This window comes from Pelobates fuscus, chromosome 3, assembly GCF_036172605.1.
Source record: "Pelobates fuscus isolate aPelFus1 chromosome 3, aPelFus1.pri, whole genome shotgun sequence".
In the NCBI taxonomy this organism is placed as follows: domain Eukaryota; kingdom Metazoa; phylum Chordata; class Amphibia; order Anura; family Pelobatidae; genus Pelobates; species Pelobates fuscus.
Genome location: NC_086319.1, coordinates 234,338,125 through 234,361,349, shown reverse-complemented (window position 1 = coordinate 234,361,349; position 23,225 = coordinate 234,338,125). Strand labels below are relative to the sequence as shown.

The following is a 23,225-nucleotide window of genomic DNA, read 5'->3' as shown; positions in this document are numbered from 1 at the left end:
TATATATCAGCATTTCCCAATTAGTGTTCCGCGGAACCCTAGGGTTCCGCAAGAACAAAATTGGGGTTCCGCAGCGATTTGCCCGTTGGGTGGCCCAAACATTTACCGATGGGTATCTCTAAACAGGGGTCCGGTCAGGTGCTGCGGTCATCTAAAACCGCGATCGGACCCCTGTGGTATTGGATGCTGGGAGGGAGTGACAGCACTTCCTCCCAGACAGAGCAGGCCGCCTGGAGGGGGAGAGGGAGCAGCGAGGACTGAGCAGCACACTAACCTCAGCCAGCAGCACTGAAGATCCTCCTGCAGAAAAAAGGTAAGTGAACAGCAAATTTAAATGTGTGTGTGTCTGTGTGTGTGTACCTGTGTCAGTGTGTGTATCTCCCAATGTGTGTGAATCTGTGTGTGTATATATGTGTGTCGGTGTCTGTGTGTGTCATTGTATGTGCCAGTGTGTGTGTATCTGTCAGTATGTGTATCTGTGTGTCAGTGTATGTGTATCTATGTGCCACTTTGTGCCGGTGTGTGTGTATCTGTGTGTCCGATACACACACACACACACAGATACACACCGACACACATATACACACACACTGGCACATACAAACACAGATACACACACTTTGACACAAAGATATACACACATTGACACACAGATACATACACACACACACACACACACACACATATACCAACTGTGTGTCAAGGTGTGTGCATCTGTGTGTCAAGGTGTGGGTCAATATGTGTGTCAGTGTCTGTGTGTGTCAGTGTGTGCGTATCTGTCAGTATGTGCATCTGTGTGTCAGTGTATGTGTATCTGTGTGCCACTATGTACCAGTGTGTGTGTGTATCTCTGTGTTAGATAAATACATACACACACACACACACACACACACAGATACACACACTGGCACATACAAACACAGATACACACACTTTGACACAAAGATACACACACCTTGACATACAGATACACACACACACACACACACACACACAGATACCAATTGTGTGTCAAGGTGTGTGTGTGTGTGTGTATCCGTGTGCCTCTATGTGCCAGTGTGTGTGTGTATCTGTGTGTCAGATACATATGCACACACAGATATACACTGACACACAGATACACACACACTGGCACATACAAACACAGATACACACACAATGTTGATACACTATGTCAAAGGGTTCCACAGGAAAAATTAATTGGGAACCCCTGGTATATAAAGATACTAAATTAGGACTGGACTGTGTTAGTATTGGAAGTTAGGGTCTGTTTCCGGAATCAGTGTTGAGGATAGCTGTTACTATAGAGCAAATATGTCAATAATTTACAGTGCCAGCTGCACCTTACCCACTATCCTTACCAACACAAGAGAATGGTTAAAGCACAGCTGCCTGTGCCAGCAGAACTATTCCCGGAGAACTTAAGTTCCACACTAACCAAAAAGACAGAAATCTGAAACAAATATAGGCATCCTGTGTTCTAGCAATTGTACATATTTAGTGCTGCATGAGTTAAAAATAGAATCCCCTGTTAGATAGACAAAAACATAAAACTATTGGCAAGTGCCAGCATTACTAAATCCCAAGGCTTTGTAAAAAGCTCAGCAAGATTGGATAGCTGACAAAAAAAAAACACTATAGTATTTTGTTAATTTGATACTGGCCTAAACACAACATATAAAAAAAAAATCAATGGTACTTTAGCAGAAGATGAAGAACCTCTCTGATGATCCCTTTTCTGTAATGCAGCCAAATCTAGGGTTTTACATGAAATATCACCGTTGTCTTGAGTGAAACCAACAAGGAAGTCTGGCAGGGGGGTAGGAAATGGCACATGCTCAAAGGTCCACATGTTAAGGATCAAAAATAATATAAATGAGGCTTTTTTATATTACAGCAATAACATGTGTATATTATATAGGGTCATGTCTGGGTTCAGGACTGATGGAATGTATTTAGTATACTGACTACAAAGGCTTTGTGCTCTCTCTTTGTTATTTAATTAAATTATTAATTATTACTGTTGAACATCTTTCATCCAATTCATCAATTTAACAAGATGCGTCCATTTGAAAATTTGATCTATTTTATTATCATAAATACCCTATCTGAAGGTGAAGCTATGCAGATATCCCATACATTTTTTCCATTTTTTTAGGTTTTAATATCATTTTAATGATTCCCAGCATCACTGTTAACTCAATTAACACACAGTAGGCTAGGTCTCTGCTATGTCATTACTGTTAATTGTTCTAGTTATATCAATGATATAACATGGCAAGTCTTTATGGAGAGTCTGTGTTTAGTTCTAGTGTTCCAAGTGACAGCAAGTGTTCTTCTGCTTTCAAATTACTGTGTTTTATTAGCTTTTTTAATACTTTCATGGTGCCAATCATTAAACAATTACATGTCTTTTAGCCAATTATTTTAAATCAATTCCTCCTCTCAGTGTGTATAACTTTTCCTGTAGATGCCAAATGAGGAAATCATCTGTGTCCAGTAAACATGGCAGACTTGGCAATGCTACCACAGATATTGGGTGTATGTGTATGTGAGGGATGTTCATATGTCAGTCTGAAATAACACAATGTATACGCAGAACTCTCTCTCTTATTGTGAAATGGCTACTACAGGAAAATAATACTACTCAGGGGTTTTGGACACTTCATAATATACCATGAGAACAAAGGTCCAGAGCACAGTGGCTTATTCATTTCTCCAGAATCCCCCAATTTTTTTTTTCTATTTATTATCCTTTATGTGATTTATTTTTCAAGTTAGAGTTAGGGTTCCTTTAATCAATCGTGCAGTTCCAGAACATAAGTAGCGGGAGGGGGACCTGAGCTATTGGAGGCAACTGAAAAAAAGCAGTTGCTGCTCAGTAGTGTAACTCCCACTAATCATGGTCAGACTGGGACATTTATGCTGTCACTCTCACAAAGCAATATGTTTTATATATATATATATATATATATATATACACACACACACACACACACACTCTCTCTCTCTCTCTCTCTCTTGATCTTAGCTATATTTTGCAATACAGATGCACATTAGTGCTGCATGTTTGATTGTCTCTCAGAGGGAAGCTGCTAGCAGGAGATTTTGGCAAGTTACCAAACCCCAGCAAATTAGTAGAGGAAGCAGTTTTCTAGTCATCTTGAAAAATGTCTCATACCTAAGTGACTTTCCTGACCAGACTACACATTCCCTGAGAGAGATCCTGGGTATGCAGGGGGTTAAAAAGGATCAGACTGATATTGATGCTTTTAAAAACGATGCCAAGGTGGTAAACTATGGTTTGGTTTCATGCTGTGATGCAAAACTACAAAATGTATTTGGCTTTGCAAGGTTCCACAAATCCACAGCTTGAATTAACCTTTAGAATAAGGTAGATTTTAAAATATTTTAAAATACAATGGTTTGTCCCCAGTTGCTCCATTTACAGGAGGTTACGGTAACATTTAGAAATCAATAACTGAATTTATTTATTTATTTAAGACAGTATATATATATATATATATAAAAGGTTCATCAGTTTGCAAGGCACAATATCACTTTCCTGCCAGGTAATAGAGTAAATGGGAGTATTGGAATAATGTGTTTTAATGATTACTTTCTGTAAAATGTTGCTGTGCTAGTGCTTGGCTTCCATAGGTCTTCGTTAAAAGATCGGAGACATTTTAAAAATCTGCTGAACACATTTTCCTGTATTAGAGATAGTATTTGTTAGAGTGCTATTTTGCTGTAGATGAAATATGGTGTATATTTTTATACAGTGAGTAAATCCTCAGAGCTCACAGCTGCATCCTCTGGCAATAAATATATTTGCAAGTGCATTTTTAGTGGATCTTTCCGAGTGGTGACTCGGATGTTTAGGATTGAAACTGATTATCACCAAGGATACCCGATTTTCATAAAGCAACAGTATAACCCATTATATTTTACATAAAGGAAACTTTAATTAACCAGCAAATAAACATGCAGTAAGGACATTTACAGTATCTCACAAAAGTGAGTACACCCCTCACATTTTTGTAAATATTTTATTTTATCTTTTCATGTGACAACACTGAAGAAATGACACTCTGCTACAATGTGAAGTAGTAAGTGTACAGACTGTATGACAGTGTAAATGTGCTGTCCCCTCAACACACAGCCATTAATGTCTAAACCGTTGGCAACAAAAGTGAGTACACCCCTAAGTGGAAATTTCCAAATTGGGCCCAAAGTGTCAATATTTTGTGTGGCCACCATTACTTTCCAGAACTGCCTTAGCCCTCACGGGCATAGAGTTCACCAGAGCTTCACAGGTTGCCATTGGAGTCCTCTTCCACTCTTCCATGACGACATCACGGAGCTGGTGGATGTTAGAGATCTTACGCTCATCTACCTTCCATTTGAGGATGCACCACAGATGCTCAATAGGGTTTAGGTCTGGAGACATGCTTGGCCTTCAGCTTCTTTAACGAGGTTGTGTTTGGGGTCATTGTCATGTTGGAATTCTGCCCTGCGGCCCAGTCTCCAAAGGGAGGGGATCATGCTCTGCATTAGTATGTCACAATACGTATTGGCATTCATGGTTCCCTCAATGAACTGTAGCTCCCCAGTGCCGGCAGCACTCATGCAGGCCCAGACCATGACACTCCCACAACCATGCATGACTGTAGTCTTTGTACTCCTCACCTGGTTCCCGCCACACACGCTTGACACCATCTGAACGAAATAAGTTTATCTTGGTCTCATCGGACCACAGGACATGGTTCCAGTAATCCATGTCCTTAGTCTGCTTGTCTTCAGCAAACTGTTTGTGGGCTTTCTTGAAGGAAGCCTCTTCATCTTTAGAAGAGGCTTCCTTCTGGGACGACAGCCATGCAGACCAATTTAAATGCAGTGTGCGGCGTATGGTTTGAGTACTGATAGGCTGACCCCCCACACCTTCAACCTCTGCAGCAATACTGGCAGCACTCATACATCTATTTCACAAAGACAACCTCTGGATATAACACTGAGCACGTGTACTCAACTTCTTTGGTCGACCATGGCAAGGCCTGTTCTTAGTGGAGCCTTTCCTGTGAAACGCCTCTATGGTCTTGCCCATCATACTGCAGCTCAGTTTCAGGGTCTTGGCAATCTTCCTATAGCCAAGGCCATCTTTATGTAGAGCAACAATTAATTTTCCAGATCCTCAGAGAGTTCTTTGCCATGGGGTGCCATGTTGAACTTCCAGTGACCAGTATGAGGGAGTGTGAGAGCGATAACATAAAATTTAACACACCTGCTCCCCATTCACACCTGAGACCTTGTAACACTAATGAGTCACATGACACCGGGGAGGAAAAATGGCTAATTGGGCCCAATTTGGACGTTTCCACTTAGGGGTGTACTCACTTTTGTTGCAACGGTTTAGACATTAATGGCTGTGTGTTGAGTTATTTTGAGGGGACAGCAAATTTACACTGTTATACAGGCTGTACACTTACTACTTTACATTGTAGCAGAGTGTCATTTCTTCAGTGTTGTCACATGAACAGATATAATAAAATATTTACAAAAATGTGAGGGGTGTACTCATGTTTGTGAGATACTGTATGTACAGAGACATAAAGGTATACACCAGCCATTCATGTGGGTTGAAAAAACTGCAGCAGTGCTTTAAACATGCTACATCTATGTGATATATATTGCAACTAAGTTATTGCATGATAATATGTTATATCTTAGGGAAGACCTAACCCATATTGTTGTGAGATTCTATGGCAGTGGTGCCCAAAATAGAAATCCCCAGATATTTTAATAGTACATCTTCCAGGATACTTTGTCATTCTGAAGATATGCCAAAGGCATGCAAAACATCATGGGAGTTTTGATCTACAACATCTGTGAATCTACCTTTTGGGCAGCCCTGTTCTTGGGATTCCATTGGGACCTAGCAACTAGGTTTTTACAGCCCATATTATACTGGGTAAGAAGGTTGAGTGACACTTCAGAGTAGTAACGAGATGATGTTACTACTGCCATAATTTATTTTACTTTGATGTTGTACAGCTACACTGTGTGAAAAAAGTGTATTACACATCAATGTTGGTGTGCAATACTGGACCCAGCATGTATAGCTATCAAAGTCAACAAGTAGAAACATATGCCTACAGGTTGTCAGATGAAAACAAATAGCTGGTCTTTAGCAGAATTCATTACATTTGCCACATGGAACCAATTCCTAAGTGTAAGACATTTCCAAGCAAAATGACTAAATATGGAGTCAAGCTGTATCTTTGTCTTAATGTATCTGAAAGTTGAGAGCTACGGAGAAGCTAGACACCTCAATTTACCCCAAAATGTGTTTTAGCAGGCTATAAATCACTCCATGATCTGAGTGATGATTTTGTTCTGCTTTTTCCTGCATACAGTTTTTTTTGGCATCTTTCATTAAGCTCATTTGAAGGACTACTAATGACCATATCCTGTGAAATCATGTTATTACAAAAAAAACCATTACTTGAAAGTTCCCCTGCCTTTTCAGACTTATTGATTGTCTGTAACAGACGGGCGTGACTTCCCCTGTCCTTGAGTGATCCCTGAATCCTAATTCTTCTCCACCTTGTTGCAGAGAAATTTATGCTACATAATTAGACCTCATGCAGGCCATTCACTAAAGCCTCCCAGGTGCAAACCACAGTGAGAGGATTGCCCCAAGATTAGTAAATGGAAAGTGCCCCGTTGGTTCTAAGCTACAGTAGCTTTCATGGTATCTGTGGTTTGGCTCTGTGCCTATCAAGGATTTAGTCAGTCATCTCCTAATCTGTTAATGATACTCAGCAATGGGATGAATATTTAAGCTAAATCTGTCCCTCATCATTTCCAGCACTAATTTAATGTTGCCAGACACCCTCACTCTGTGCTTTGTTCAATCACACTGATTACTAATGGATAACTTGTTCTTAATCTAAAAGATTTGTATATAGCGAACACATTTGTGGGGATTCCTAAGAGGGCATGGTTTAAAATCATTGTACATAAACAATCATTTAATGTAAAATATGTATGATACAGAAACACACAAATTTAAAAAGTGCTTAAATTAGCTAATTATAATTCTCACATGCCAGCTTGTCCATCAGCTAAAAATGATAATAAAACTTTCATTAAACATGAGTTATGGGAGATAAAATGTTTTCTATCTGCCATTGTGCTCTAACAATAGAGCAGGGCTGCCCAAGAGAAAGACCCCAGATGTTGTAGAACTACAACTCCCATAATGCTTTGCATGCCGTTAGAATGCTTTAGCAGGCTTCCCCAAACCCTGGCCCCCCAGATGTTGCTGAACTACAACTCCCATGAGTCTATGAATGAATTAGATAGGCTAAGAATCATGGGAGTTGTAGTCAGGGCCGGCCTTAGGCATTTGGGCGCCCTGTGCGAAAAATCTTCACAGCGCCATCGCCTTCCCATCCCCCACTCCTTCCCCTTCCCACACACCCTGTCACACACACACACACACAGGCAGACAGCCATACACACACACAAACACACAAACACACTCAGGCAGTCATACACAGACAGCCACACACAAACACACACACACACACACACACACACAGACATAGAATGTGACGGCAGATAAGAACCATTTGGCCCATCTAGTCTGCCCAGACAGTCACACATAGGCAGTCACACACACAAACACACACACACACACACACACACACACAGGCAGACAGCCACACACACACACACACACAAACAAACACACACAAGCAGACAGCCACACACACAGGCTGGCAGTCACACACAGACAGCCACACACAAACACACACACAGGCAGACAGCCAAACACACAGAGGCAAACAGCCACACACACAGTCTCACACACACACATACACACACACAGTCACACACACAGAAAATCAAACACACACTGTCAGACAGCCACACACACACACAGTCACACACACACACACACACACACACACACAGGCAGACAGTCACACACACACACAGGCAGACAGCCACACACACACACATAGGCAAACAGTCACACACACACACAGGCAGACAGCCACACACAGACAGTCACACACACACAGACAGACAGTCACACACACACAGGCAGACTGTCACACACACACAGACAGACAGTCACACACACACAGGCAGACTGTCACACACACACAGGCAGACAGCCACACACACAGGCAGACAGCCACACACAGTCACACACAGGCAGACAGTCACACACACACACACACACACACACACAGGCAGACAGTCACACACACAGATAGTCACACACACAGACAGTCAAATACACACACAGTCACACACACAGGCAGACAGCCACACACACAGACAGTCACACACACAGACACACACACACAGGCAGACAGACAGTCACACACACACACACACAGTCACACACGCAGACAGTCACACACACACACACACACACACACAGGCACACAGTCACACACACACACACACACACACACAGGCAGACAGTCACACACACAGAGTCAAACACACAGCCACACACACACACAAACACACACACACACAAGCAGACAATCACATAGTTACCTCTGTTCCTTGTGGAGGCAGTGCAGGTCCTGGATTCTGGTTGTTGGGGGAAGCAGGGACTCCTTCCTGCTTCCCCTGCAGCAGTTACACTGCATTTTAGCTCCGCCCCCGCCCCACAGTAAACCCCGCCCCCGCCGCTAATTTTTTATTTTTTTTATTTTTTTATCCCGGCCGGCCCATGTGAGCTATGCGGCCGCAGGGCGCCCCCTGCTCCATGGCGCCCTGTGCGACCGCACAGCTCGCACACCTCTAAGGCCGGCCCTTGTTGTAGTTCAGCAACATCTGGAGGGACGGAGTTTTGGGAAACCTGCTTTAGAGTGACAAGGCATAACAGAAGCTGTAGTTTAAAAACATCTGGTGATCTACCTTTTAGGCACCACTGCAATAGAGGTTGTAGTCCTAATGGGCTCACAGTGCTATAACCCATTTCTCTGTTATCACTGTGAGGAAGCAGGGTGACCTCTCTTCTCAGATACTATATGGCTGCAGTAAGGAAAAGAATGCAGCCATGGATATAATGTGATCAGTGGAGTAATTAGCAGCTTTATTTACTTTTCTTGATCTCTGACTGTGGCTTATTCACCAGCATTTCTAGTCATTCTCCTTCTGAACAGGAAAGGTCTCACTGAGGTCTCTGGGTTATCCAAAATGACCCACAGTAAAGACCCCTGGTGGTTACCTGTTATATGACTGTGTTATAGTAAGTATATTTGTTGCCATTTTCTGGAGAAGTTTAAAGACAATGAATGTCAATTATGAGATTTTCACAAACATTGTTTGCATTCATTAATACATTTTTCACCGAGTTTAAATAAAAAAAGCAACTATACAGAGTTACACCCTTGCATTCAAAATTTCATATTGAATCTAAAAGCAGTAAAACAAAATGGCTGCTCCCTGTAATGATAAATTGACATTAAGATAACCCCTCAGAGCATATGTAGGAACAGCAAACACCAAAAACAATGGTAACAAGGAAGATCATACATTTCTTGTTGACATATAATGCCTTAAACACTCTTACTCGTCATAATGAATCTAAAAGACTAACACAACTAAACGAAAAAAATCTGAAGCAAATAATTCAGTTTAAAAAATGAAGGCAAAACAAATGCATTCTAATTTAATGTCCACTTGTGCTAAAGGTAGCATCTGAATGTTATTTTGTGTTTTTAGCTTTCGGTCTGGCCTTAAATTACCAGCACAGCAGAAAAATCTTGGTTCTTTTAAGGCTTGAACTGAAAGCAGGAGGGAAATCAGCCAACACCCAGGTCATGACACTAGGACTAAATAAACAGGGCATAAAGTGGATAATAAACATAGCAGACATTGAAATATGTCCCTCAGCCCTAATGTTTTTTTCTTAATCCTTTCTTTACGCTTTCCCAAGGAGAGTTTATTTCCAAGACAGATGATACTAGCAAGACATAGCACTGTACACCCAGCTGGCTAAATTTTGGAAGTACTCTTAGTACTTTTGTTTGTACTTTGTTTGTAATTCTGTACTTTTATTCTATAACTGTTAAAGTAATGTTGTAAATGAGTTAAAACAGCAACACTCTGACAAAGTAACACACACTCAGGTTATAATGGCTGGGCGAATGATATGAAGTTATTCGTCACAACAGACAGATTTTGCCATGTTAGTTGACAAACATTTAGTCATACATTTAGCACAATTGGTAGACAGGAAACCAGTGCTGAAATCTGTTTGTTGGTAATTTCATCCAATAACAGCACCATACAGAACAAAACAACAATTCAAATGTTCTATTTCCTGAACACCATGGATGAACGGAATAATTAGGGGTTCCTAGGACATTGCTTTGCAATGGGGGAATGCTAAATATGGGCTAGAAGTAATCCCACATCACAAAGTACCAGAGGTTCTTTGTGTGACCACCAAAATAGTAAGGACTAGGTTACCCAATACACTGAACCAATGTTCTCATTCCCTTGAAATAAAAATATTGAAATCAATGGCTGTTTAACTCAATTGTCAGAAAGTATAAATTATCTTAAAATATCTAGAACCCTTGCGCCATACAAAAAAAGTATTAAAATTCCCTACCTCTTCCACCAACATCAACTGAATAACATTTAATACAATTTGTATCATTGCTCTGTTTACATAAAAACTAATATTTAAAATATGTGAAACAAAGAGAAAATATTACTATTGAACCTATTTGTAGCCAAAGAGAGATATAGTTTATTTCTGCTGCCTCTGGTGTTTAATTAAAGGAGTCAGACTCCTATCCCAATGGGATCACCTATAAACACAATTCCTTCCCCTAACTCTCTAAGCCTTGCTGATGGCCAATACGGCTACAGCAGTCCCGTAACACTATATCCGGATTGTGGTCGAAACGCACATAACTCAACACATGTTATTCCTGATTTCACAACTAAAATTATTTCCTTAGTATTCCCAAGCCTTTTCATTAACTTAAAAAACTCCACAATACCAGATGTCAAGATAATAGATCTGCTTTGTGCAGAAAAATAAATCCTCTACATCAAAAAAGGCCTTCTGTTCCATCTATAAATTTATAGTTTCCCCTTTCCAAGCCCAAATTTCTGAATGTCGGCAGAATGCTCTTCCTGGCTCCCCAGGCTCATGGGATTGGGTGTGAATAGGCTTCTTAGTATATCAAGTAAACCAATAAAGAAAAAAGACAATGAAATCACAAATAAGAAGTTATGAATAACATTCCATTCTTATTCTAAACAACAGAACAAAATTCCCATCACATTCCTAATTATAAAGGCAGTTTCAGGGCTCCTGTACTTACATTATCGGTCACATGACCACCCGATCTTGAACTCTTTGGAGGCATTGAACAGCCGCCCTGATGCTGTCCCCTACTCAACCCGGCGTCATGAAATTATAGATGTGGAAGAGTGTCTATTTTGATGTTTTTTAAGTTTTTGAGCGTGGATCACTCTTTAAGTCTACTGTGCTTACATACATCCCCCTGCAGTTTAGACTTGGCCACATATCATTTGATTAATGTGTGACTTGAGTGTCTTTTACTGCTTTCACACAATTAGTAAAAGTTAGGTTTTATTATTAAAGGATCACTATAATGTCAGGAAAACAAAGGGGTTCAAACCGCTTCAACAGCTTACCTTAATCCAGCGCCGGGCTCCCTCGGTGCTGGTGACCTCTCCTACACCGCCGACGTCAGCGGAGCCGAATGTGTATGCGCGGCAAGTGGCGCGCATTCAAAGTGTCCATAGGAAAGCATTTCTTAATGCTTTCCTATGGACGCTCTGCGCGATGGAGGCATAAAATACCTCCAGCGTGGCAGATGCGCCTCTAGTGGCTGTCCAGAAGACCGCCACTAGAGGCTGGCTTAACCCCAAATGTAAACATAGCAGTTTCTCTGAAACTGCTATGTTTGCATCTGAAGGGTTAAAACCTGAGGGACCTGGCACCCAGACCACTTCATTGAGCTGAAGCGGTCTGGGTGATTATAGTGTCCCTTTAATTTCATACTTTTCAACCCCTTGTACTTTGTTGCCTTTCAATGGTTTGGTCCAGAGCTCCTCTGTCCAGTTATATTGATTTACGTTGTTATGGGGCCCAAGGTGTTCCTTTAAGAAAGAATGTAAACAGGGCAGTATCTCCGATGCAGCACTGTTTTACACTGTCAAACTACAGGCACGTGATAGGCACCAAAAGCGTAGATGTAGTGGATTTGGTTCCTTTTTTATCTGCCATGTCAGTAACATAATCCAAATTAAAGTGTCTGACTGTGTTTACATTTGGGCACAGACATTCTAGAGGTTTTATGTTAAATTAAATTTTCTGTCTCTGTCATTTTAGGGAATATATATTCAATGATTGTTCCATGTTTATATCTCAAATCCCAACATTTCCAGCTGCAGTGGAAGTTCTCCAAATTTTAAGATTCATTTTGCAAGTTACTATAACATGTAAACATGCTTAGAAACATTTCCCTCTGTGTTCCTTCTAACATAACCAAAGGTAAATCACGAGGATAGAAATGAACACATCTGGAAGGATAACCATTTCTAGCTAACTATATCCAAAAATGGATGGTTCATGTGCCTCACGTTTCACAGATCTGTGTGGACTGTCATGACTTGGAACCCAAGTCTTGCCAGAATAAAATGCACAGAGGTATATTGCACGTGCTCATGTGTGTATTTTACAATGATATACACAGCACCAGCTGCCTAGAAATACACGGCATATGCAGAGTTGGCAGGCTGGCATAAAGAGACTCTGCAACAGTGTTAACACGAGCAATGCTGATACCTTTTAAAAAGGCCTAAATTATAACCGATGAAGGGTGCTAATTGCTGCTTTGAATAGATATGCTGATGCTGCAAAACTATCTAGGCCCACTATACACAAAAACCTGGTTATTCTGTTTTCATTTTTCTATTTTCAGGATGGTATGTATACTTAAAGGATCATTTCAGCCCTCATAGCATATGTATCTTTCTATAGCAGTCCTTTCAAAAAGAGACTGGGCAGACAGTGCTGAGAGGACAACTTGGATGTGCTCCTTAAAAAAAGGCAAAACACGTCTTGGCGTAAAGTGGACTATTTATTTACATTGCATACGTTTTATTATAAATTGACACAAAGCCAGCATACTTAGAGCCAGTTACCAAAAGGTTCTATAAAAGGTTCTATATTTGGGTATATCCACTTTATAATTGGAAGTACTGCACCCAGAGATTTTCTATTTGTTTTTCCCTTCTATATACATTGTGGAGAGAAATAGAACCCAGCTATAAGAGAGGTACTGTTTGTCTACCTTACCTAACTAAAGACACAGAAGTGCTTACGTTTAGAGCCTAAATCCATAGAAAATGCTCTTAAAAATGTGAGTTTATTTCCACTCACTGACCAAATACGAATTAGTCCACTTGTATCAAACAATATTGGACTGTTTTCTGTCTCTTTTTATGTTTCATGTATACCCCCTAAAATATTCTTAAAGGGGTAACTGTTTATGTACCTATTCCTGTATAATACACATTTAAATACACCTGTATAGTGCTGCACTCTGGGAGCTGGGAAGGTGGCAACACCAACCAGACTCTAAGTTTTGTGTTTCTTTTGGTCTTCCACTTAGATGCCTTTAAAAACGTTATTTAAATTAAAAGAATTAAACATTGGTAAGATTCTAATTGAAATCTGATTGTCAGACATTACAGCAACAGAAGTTCAGAACATTCTAAATGAAGACAGTGCATTTCAGAATACCCCTCACATGCTAAACTTGATTCCTTGATCAATCAATTCAGTGTCACAATCTGGAAAGGTTTAAAAGGCATATACATTTACATGAATTTTGATTACTATTAGTTAATATTGGAAACACAACTTCGCCTGCAGTGCTGGATTTGACAGAGTTCGGATTGTCAATAAAATAATTATTTGTTTAGAAAAAGGTGAACATAATGCGTTTTTGCTTTTGAGTTTACTTTACAAATGTGTACAAACATGAAAAATGGAATTGTGAAATGCTGCCTCAGGACACAGACCTTAACATGCCTACAAAGTCATTTTTCAATGATTTATGTTTTGATACGGTAACCACGTACAATAAACTGTCACATCTTGCCCAAAAATGCACAAATACGTTTTAATACTCTCATTATTATGAGCTGGTAATTTAAAGGCAAGGAAAATTTCCAGGTATACATTGTCTTGACCAGCTGTTCAAGGTATCTTGTGTTAAATGCTACAGAAAATGTTGTAGATCTTGTAAAATGCCGACATATTCTGAAACTGTCTACTTGGAGAACATAACACATAATGGAAGTATAATATGTAACACATTTAGATAGAAAGGAACATGTGAATGAGACCTTTTCCCAAACAAGCTTATGACACAAAGTAACAGGGGTAGCTGGAATATCTATATGTGTTGGGGATCTAACAATAAAAGTGCATTATGATAATTCAACAACAGTTTATAATGGGGACTTACATCATGCACAAGTGCTTGTTCCTTGAAAATATTTGCCAACAGTAACCTAGAAATGGTGATAGCTGAAGACCTGCAGCAATTAATGATGCGAATCTACAGAAATCTCTAATGTCACTGAAGGACATGGAACCTTGCCGAATTCATTGAAAGTGCCTTTTAAAAGCAGCTGTCTCAAAATTTTTTAATATTTTTTCAAAAATAGACTAAAAAGTCATATAAATTTTTGTAGTTCTGTAAAATATTAATAGTTAAAACATTTACCCAAGTCGACATATGCTTTTAATGATGATTAAACACATACGGTAGGTTAGTTTAAGCGTTTTGGCAATTTGTTCACCCAGCCATATTAAACCAATGAGTTGGCTTATTTGGATAGTTTTAACATTACAATAGCAGGCTTGATTAACCTAAACGCTTAATTCAGCCCTTTGTCTTTCCTAAATCAATATAACTTAAAAGTAGCGTATTAATCAGATACCAATTTCGCTAAAATCTGAGTGTGCACTCAATACACTTGATTCTCCGAACAAATAAAATTGGCATTTATGAGATTATTGTTACTGCTATGTAGTATTTATGGTGCCAGATGTGCATGGTCAATCTCCCCACAAACTGTGAGTTATTTACTAAAGTGAGAATTGCTGGGAGTGCAAAGTGAAATCAAGGTGAATTTCAGATTTAAGGCAAAAGTAATCAAACTGAAAACTTGACTTGGAAAATTGTTTTAATTCTGCTATTTTGGCCAAACACTGGAAATTATCTTTGAATTAGCATCAATTCTAACTGTACTAAATACCCATGTGTGTGATTTCCCCTGGTGCAGCATGGGTAGTGCACTTATTAGAGTAAGCCAGCACTAAAAAAAATATAATAGCCCAAAAACACGTTTGATCATGCAAAGGCTATACCAGCAAGAAAAGTGCACTTGACTGTCCAGTCTGGCACTATAGCAGAAGGAGTCCTTAAAAAAAAAATCTATGAATGGATATAGAAATCGTGTAAACTCACCTGAACAACAGGCTCCACCATTGCCCGTAAACAGAATTCCTAAAGTGTTTTTAATGGCAATAGTCACTTGGTGGTTTTATTAAGTAGTCATAGTTAGACTGCATTCTTTATTTGTTTTTAGATATATTTGATCAGAATACCTACTATATAACCAAACCCCATTTGCTAGGACTTGGTACTGCCAAATAGTCCAGTGCTATTACATAGGTGCTGCAAACACATATTGCTAACACACCAAGTATGACATATTTTTTATATAAACTATTCTAAAGTACGTACCTGACACAAAAGTACAAGACAACGGGACCAGACTTTTTGGGAAAGTCATGTTCAAGTACTCTTCGATCCAACTGCAACCAGTTTAAATGACCCCTAAAAAGACAAAAAAACATGACATAACATTAGAACTTTCATCCAGCCTCACATTCTAACACAGAGCCACGTTCCAATGAAAGAGACTGAGGATTGGTAAAGGAAAACACCTGACTGGTGCATTAGACAAAGACAGTATACCCACAAGAAAAAGGACTTCATAGTTAATCATTTTAGTGTCACAAATGATGCTATTTTGACAATTTGGTTGCCTACTAATAAAATCTACTTAATTTTTTTTTTCAATGTATTTTATTTGTCAGCTTTTATACATGAAAAACACGTAACATCCGCGATGGCGGAGGGGGTACAGAAAAGAAAAGGGGAAGGGAGGGGGGGACATCGGTATATATCATATCGATTTTTGTATAGAGGTAGATTCAAACAGCTCACACAATTACATTTTTTGTTACATTTGTCCTTTTAACATATATGAGTCAAAACATATAACATTTTATTTGTTAACGTCCACAAAACTTTGCATGCGTTAACTGTGACGCATTCAGTCCTAACTAGGTATTAGGGGGGGAGGGGGCAGAGGGGGCGAGGATGGGGGTAGCAGCATCTTTCACGCTTGTAACCTCTGTGACATCTATAGGGTCGGTAATATCCTTGGTAGCCTTAGTTGTCCTAGGTCTTATTAATGTTGCTAAATGTTGATGGATATTGTATGAGGGTGTTATATACTATTGTACTTTTATTTATTTATTTATTTATTTTTATTATTATTATTTTTTTTTTTTTATTTATTTATTTTTTTTTAATTTTTTTTTATTCTCAGTTTTTTCTCAGTTTCGTGTTTCTCCATGTCTATATTCCACCCATCTTTGCCAGTGTGTTGCATGTTTGGTTTGTTTATCTGTTAGTCGGCTTGCCATGCATTCATATGTGTAAGTTGATTCTAGCCTGCTCAGAATCTCTGGTAAAGTGGGCGCTTGTGTGGACTTCCATTTATGGGCTATTGCTGTTTTGGCTGCTATCAGGCAATGGATCGCTAGAAATAGTTCATCGACAGGGAGGGTGTCTGTGAAGATGTGGAGCAAAAAGCACCCAGGGCTCGTTTGTATCTTGATCCCTAGATTATTGTTTAGAAGCGACGCTATGTCGCTCCACATTGTGGTGATTTGTGGGCATGTCCAGAATATGTGGTAGAGGGTGCCTTCCTGAGTTTGACATCTCCAACATACATTGTTTGTCCCAGTGTAGATATGGGCTAGCTTGGTGGGAACCAAGTACCAACGCATAATTAATTTGCAGTAAGATTCCCAGTGTGTAAGGCTACGAGTAGCCTGCTTTGTTTTCTTTTGGGCACGGTTCCATATTTCTATCGAAAAACATTTACCCATATCTAGTTCCCATTTAGTCATATAAGGTGGCTTGAATTGCGCGTCCTGGAAAAGCAGTGTGTTGTAACATAGAGACAGAGCTCTAGTTTTTGGCAGTTTTCCCATGCATTTTTGGATGAACGGCGACAGCAGTGCGGGCTCCCCAAGCTATATTCCTAATTCGCAGGTAGGGGAACAGTTCTCGTGGCGGTAGGTGATATTCCTTAGCTAATTCAGGGAATGGTTTAATACCTTGGGGGGACAATAGTGAGCGCACAGATTTAATTCCCTGTCGTAGCCACGATTCCAATTGGAGGTTAATCGTTCGTGCTGATAGAGCCCGCAGCGGTGCCGCCAGGAGTAAGTCATTTTGTTGTAGGAATAGTGGGGTAGTCTGTTTCCAAGTGCGGAGCAACGTCTCTGTGGTTGGTAGAGGGGGCTTCGGCCTGGGGAGCCGGGCTCCCGTCCAAAGAGTGAGCGGGACCGTGCTATTAGGCATGCACGCATTTTCCAGCGCCAGCCACACCGGAGGAGATGCTCACTCAAGAACTGCAATGCCCTGCGCCAGTATGGATGCTTTATAATATAATTTTACGTTGGGTATGTCCAGTCCGCCCTTTGTGTATGGGCGCCACATCGACTTTTGTGCTATCCTCGGCGGTTTTCGTTTCCAGATGTGTGCGTTTATTATGGCTTGGAATTTCTGTAAGATAGGGTTGGGGATTGTGATAGGAAGGGTGCGAAAGAGGTATAGTATGTGTGGTAATATCATCATTTTTATGGTGTGAATGCGCCCCAACCATGAGATCTCTTTATCCTCCCACTGTTTAAGCTGTTGCTCTAATCTATTGACAAGCGGTAGGTGGTTTTCTCTGATTATCGCTGAGTGTGAGGCTGGCAGTTTAATGCCCAGGTATGAAATGGAGGTTGTTCGCCAATCAAAATGATAGATCGATTTCATTGATTGAGGGTGGAGGATGGAATCCCCATTGCTAGCGCCTGTGTCTTTTTAGCGTTGTTCTTATAATAAGACAACTTTCCGTATCTGTTTAGTAATGTCAGCAATGTTGGTAACGTGGTTTCCGGGTGTGTTAAAAATAGGAGGACATCGTCCGCAAAAAGGGCTATCTTTTGGACCCCTATCGGCGTGTCTAGTCCTCTGACTGCAAATTTATTTTTTGTGTGTCTAATCAGGGGTTCCATACACAAAATAAAAATTAAGGGGGATAGAGGGCATCCTTGCCTGACGCCATTGGTAATATGGAAGGAGCGAGACAGGAAGCCAGAATTAAATATTTTAGCTGCGGGTGTGGAGTATAGAACCATAATACAGTTCAGGAATTCCTTGGGAATGCCCATGTGCAGCAGCACCGCCTGCATATATGACCAATTTAAGCGATCGAACGCTTTTTCTGCATCCAACGCTAAAAGTATGCCCTTTTGATTGGTGGATTGGGCCCAGGAAATTACATTTAAGAAGTGGCGTGTGTTGTCCCCTGGTTGCCTGTTCGGGACAAACCCTGCTTGTTCGGGGGAGACTAAATCTTGTAAGATGGGTTGTAGGCGCATAGCCAACAGTTTGGCGTATAATTTTAGGTCCGCATTAAGGAGCGAGATCGGTCTTAGGTTGGCACATTCGGTAGGGTTTTTTCCAGGTTTAGGGAGCGTAACTATATGAGCTAGCAGCATCTCCTCCGGTATGGACCCTGACCTCCGAAAAAAATTGAAAAGATTTGTAAGGTACGGTGTCAGAAGGGGTTCGAATGTTGTGTAAAAACAATTGGGGAAACCGTCCGGGCCAGGGGCTTTATGTTTGGGAAGCTTGCGAATCGCGGTTCGCACCTCATCTTCAGTGAAAGTGGCCGTCAATTTGGAGCTGTGGTATGCAGTCAGTTGTGGGAGGTTAGCCTCTCGTAAGTAGGTCTCTATTTCCAACTCTCGTGGCTGGTGGAGGTTGTCGTCCAATGTGAGATTGTACAATTTATTATAGAAGGATGCTAGTTCATCTACTATGTTTTGTGGGTTAAATAATTTTGCACCAGTAGCTGATGTTATATACGGGAGTTTGAAAATCTACTTAATTTGTTCCCCAGACAAAAATTAAGAAACACTGTTTTAATATAAATGATTTATTATATAGCCTATTTTCAAATCATTTATTGTGGTAAACGTTCAATATAATTTTAATATGACCACATTTATCCCATGTAAAAGGAATTTGCCCTCAGACATTCAAACAGTTTTCAAACCTAAATACATTTCTGTCTTTTGATTTTATGGGCACAGACAAATGTTGATGGAAAATTCAAAAAATGGAGCAATCACCATGAACATTCCAGTGGTTTCCATGGTGATTGCTCAACATTAAGAACTTTCTCCCCTTCTATTCTTTACAAACAATCCTTTCTACCTATCATGGATTTTCCAATTAAACAGATTCTCTGTAAATGTTGAATTTAGAATGTTTGACCAATACACATCTTATTTATTCATAGAAACATACAGAGAGCTAAAGAATTTTTACTACTTCAAGGAAGCTCCAAATAAAACAGAATCCCTCCCATGACAACATGCAGTTTTCCAAGAACAAATAAACCAAGTTAAAAGAAAAGAAACAAATGAGAGTAACAACAAACACAGTAAAACGGCATTCCCCATTGTGAGAATTAATGCTGTTATCATTTGTTCTAAAAGATGACTATGACATTTCTCAGTTTCTACACTAAATTCAGAACACACATTTGTATGTAATGACTTTGCCTTAAATCGCAATAAAATGATTTGATCCATCATGCCAAGGAGGATCAGTTTTACGATCCGCTGTTGTCTCATGTTTCATAAAGCAAACACTAACATATGTCAAATTGTGGGGTTACAGAAGATAGCATATTCTAGTGTGTGAGTAATAGTGAGTGCTTTCTTACACTGTATGTATTCCACGGAAATTTAATCTGAAATGCCTGTGATGGTCTCTGTGTGAGCTAAATCGCTGCATGTTACCATCAGGGAAATCTTGCCCGTGACAACTTAATAAGCATTTGACTAGGAATTTCAAAATACACTTGTAATGATCAGAAGACATGGTAAACCCCCCTGGTATACTCACTGACAGTTTAATGGTTTTAATTTCAGCACTGCATCCTCAAAACACCTCATCTGTGCCATTAGCATCACTAACACATATACACTGAAGCTTCGACAGAAGATTGGCTGTGAGCCCCAGGATCGGCTTTACCATATGTATATCAATCGATTTGGCAAAGTGTTGCAAGTCAGCAGAAACAGTTCATTCTTACTGAACACAACCCTTTAATATCGTTTACTGATTAAAAAGGTTGAGCTGGAATTTTAACCAATCTTAAATGCAACTTGCTGCTTGTAATTGTAGTAAGGTAACACAGTTTAAGAGGCTTGACAAAAAAGGTGTTCAGAGCTAATACTATATGTATGATACATATAGAGGGACATATTGATGGATGATTGAAGTGTATTTGTATTTAAGAGGATTTTATTGATAAGGCAGGGAAAAAAGAAAGAGGAATCAAAGCTCGTTTATAGTGTCACAATAACACGACAGGCAACCACAGAGATCAGACATATAAAGACGATATATTCAGAAATAAAGATTGAAATAAATAAAATCAGACTGAGGCACATAATGTTATCCAACAGTGTAACACTAAGGTAAACAGTTAGATTAAAAATGACGGCAATATATTATAAAAGAGTGTGTAACTAGTCCTGGTATTGTCCACCCAGCAGTATATAATCTTTTACTATAATAATGTTGTAAAACATGAAAGAAAATTGTATAGTACAGAGGCAAATATACCCTATAGAACATGTGTTCAGAACAATCACTATATAATAGGCACTGACTGCATTTCGCTATAAATGGTTTATTCAATTTAATAATAGAAATATAGATTTCGATGATAGATAGTAGTCAATATGTGCACCTGAAGGTATATATTGTACTAAACAATATTCTATAAAAAAATGGTGAATTGCTCTATTAAGTAGCATGTTCAAAAACCAGCCCTAAGGTTTAATGGGATTATTGATTTGAATATATATCTTGCCTCTTACTGTAAAACAATGAAAATGAGAAGGGCAGTAATGAAAAAAGCAAATTATGTATATTTGAATTGTTCATTTTACCAGATGTCTTGAAGCAAATATTAAATTCCATGTAAAAATAATAAACACAATAGGCAATACATTCTTAATACACTGTTATGCACAAGCATAACAGTGCATTCAGTGCAGGAGAAATTGAAGGCTTAAACCTTATCATCCTACTGATTACATGAAAGACACATCTTGGCTTTAATGTGACCCTAAGTAGCAATATTTTGAGGATCTGTCTGAATTATTTTTTTATTTTTTAGAAAAATAAACTTTTAAAGTAAGCTTTGCAAAATATGTGTCAAACTTAAATAGGGCTTCTCCACCTCCTCACATGGGGGTAAAGAGAATTAATGCAGACCCTAATCAATTATGAAAAGGAACACTACAGTCACCCAGACCACTTCAGTGCAGTGGTCTGGGTGCAGTGTGCCTGTTTTGGAGAAACTGCAATGTTTACATTGAAGGGGTAAGTACAGCTGTAGAGCTGGTTCTGCTGCCATGGCCGATTAAAAGTTGATCACATTACGTGGAAGTCCCATAGGAAAGCATCGATTCAACACTTTCCTACAGAGAAGGAATACAGATTTTTATGCCTAACACTATAGTGTTCTTTTAACTATACGAGGTAGTACTAGCTACATGTACAGTTGTCTGAAAATGTATATGAAATATTGATGTGAGCATAGGTGGACACTACAAGTCCCTGTGAGTGTCGTATTAATGTGACATGCACTGGGTTGTACTGCTGTTCTGTGCAGCAGTCACAGAGTTAATGAAAAGCAAGTGTTACATAAAAGGAGCGTGTCTCTTTAAGAGACGGTGACTGCATGCACAAGTGGGCATGTTTGTAGCAGACTTACTTTTCTATTTTTTTTTTCCTTTATAAACATCCAAAAAAGCTTCAACACAAAGAATATTATTCAGGACATCAAAAGGGAACTGGTTCCTATTAAAACAAGCTGAGGGCCCAGAAACACAACAAACCGAGGAAGCAAATGTAACACAGGTGGCGGTTACAGGCCACGTAGGAGCATTTCAGGACCACAGGATCATTTCATGGATAAAGGTCACTGATTGTTCTACACATCACACTGCTTTTTCTGGCATATCTCCTGACCGGTAATAAGTAGCATGCTGGGAGCTCATTCTAGGCTTCTGGAAGACTGGTGTTTGGAAACCTAACATTGCTAATGCAGAAAACAAAGGCAGACCGTGTTCTCAACAGAATTACCTGTTCAATTTCACTGTATGGAAAGTAAATGCCACCGAGATGATGACAGAATTAAAGGAAAACTGCACGCTAAAGAAAAATAACACATCAAAAGAACCAACAAAATGAGAGATATATATTCTGTTTCTGTATATTGTGTTTGCAACATTAGCTAAACTGACAGTTACAAGTTGGCTTGCAGTGTTAGTTCATATCAATGAAGTGGTTATAGTGCATTAAGTCTCCATTCCACCATTCAGTGTTAAGACAATTTCAGACTGTTTAATAGTGAATAAGCCTGTAGCCCAGCTCATATGTGCTTCTCAGGCTAATAAGCAGCAATGCAGGGCATTGATTGGCTGAGAGTGTCAGCTGACTCAGCCTATCACAGCCTCTCATTGTTGGCATGAATTTGAATGGCTAAGACAGAGTATCATGTCTGCCTTAAAGAGACTCTAGGCACTAAAACCACACCAATAAGATGTGCTCATAATACCTACACTGTCTGTTTAATATGTAACCACCCTTAAAAAAAAAAAAAATCACTACCTATATCTATTCTGTTATTCTTTCACAGCTTTCTAATGTTTCTTCTTTGCTTACTATGCAAATTACATTGAA

General features: G+C 39.5%; 1 protein-coding gene across 6 annotated transcripts in view; it reads right to left on the bottom strand.

Annotated features, from left to right (window-relative positions):
- The window catches only part of FRMD4A (FERM domain containing 4A), a 419,083-nt gene that overhangs the window by 145,592 nt on the left and 250,266 nt on the right, over positions 1-23,225 (bottom strand). For all 6 annotated transcript variants that reach the window (XM_063448212.1, XM_063448207.1, XM_063448210.1 and 3 more), the window contains exon 4: positions 15,846-15,938. In XM_063448212.1, the coding sequence (XP_063304282.1) occupies positions 15,846-15,938 (93 nt within the window). The remainder of the gene's footprint in view (positions 1-15,845; positions 15,939-23,225) is intronic.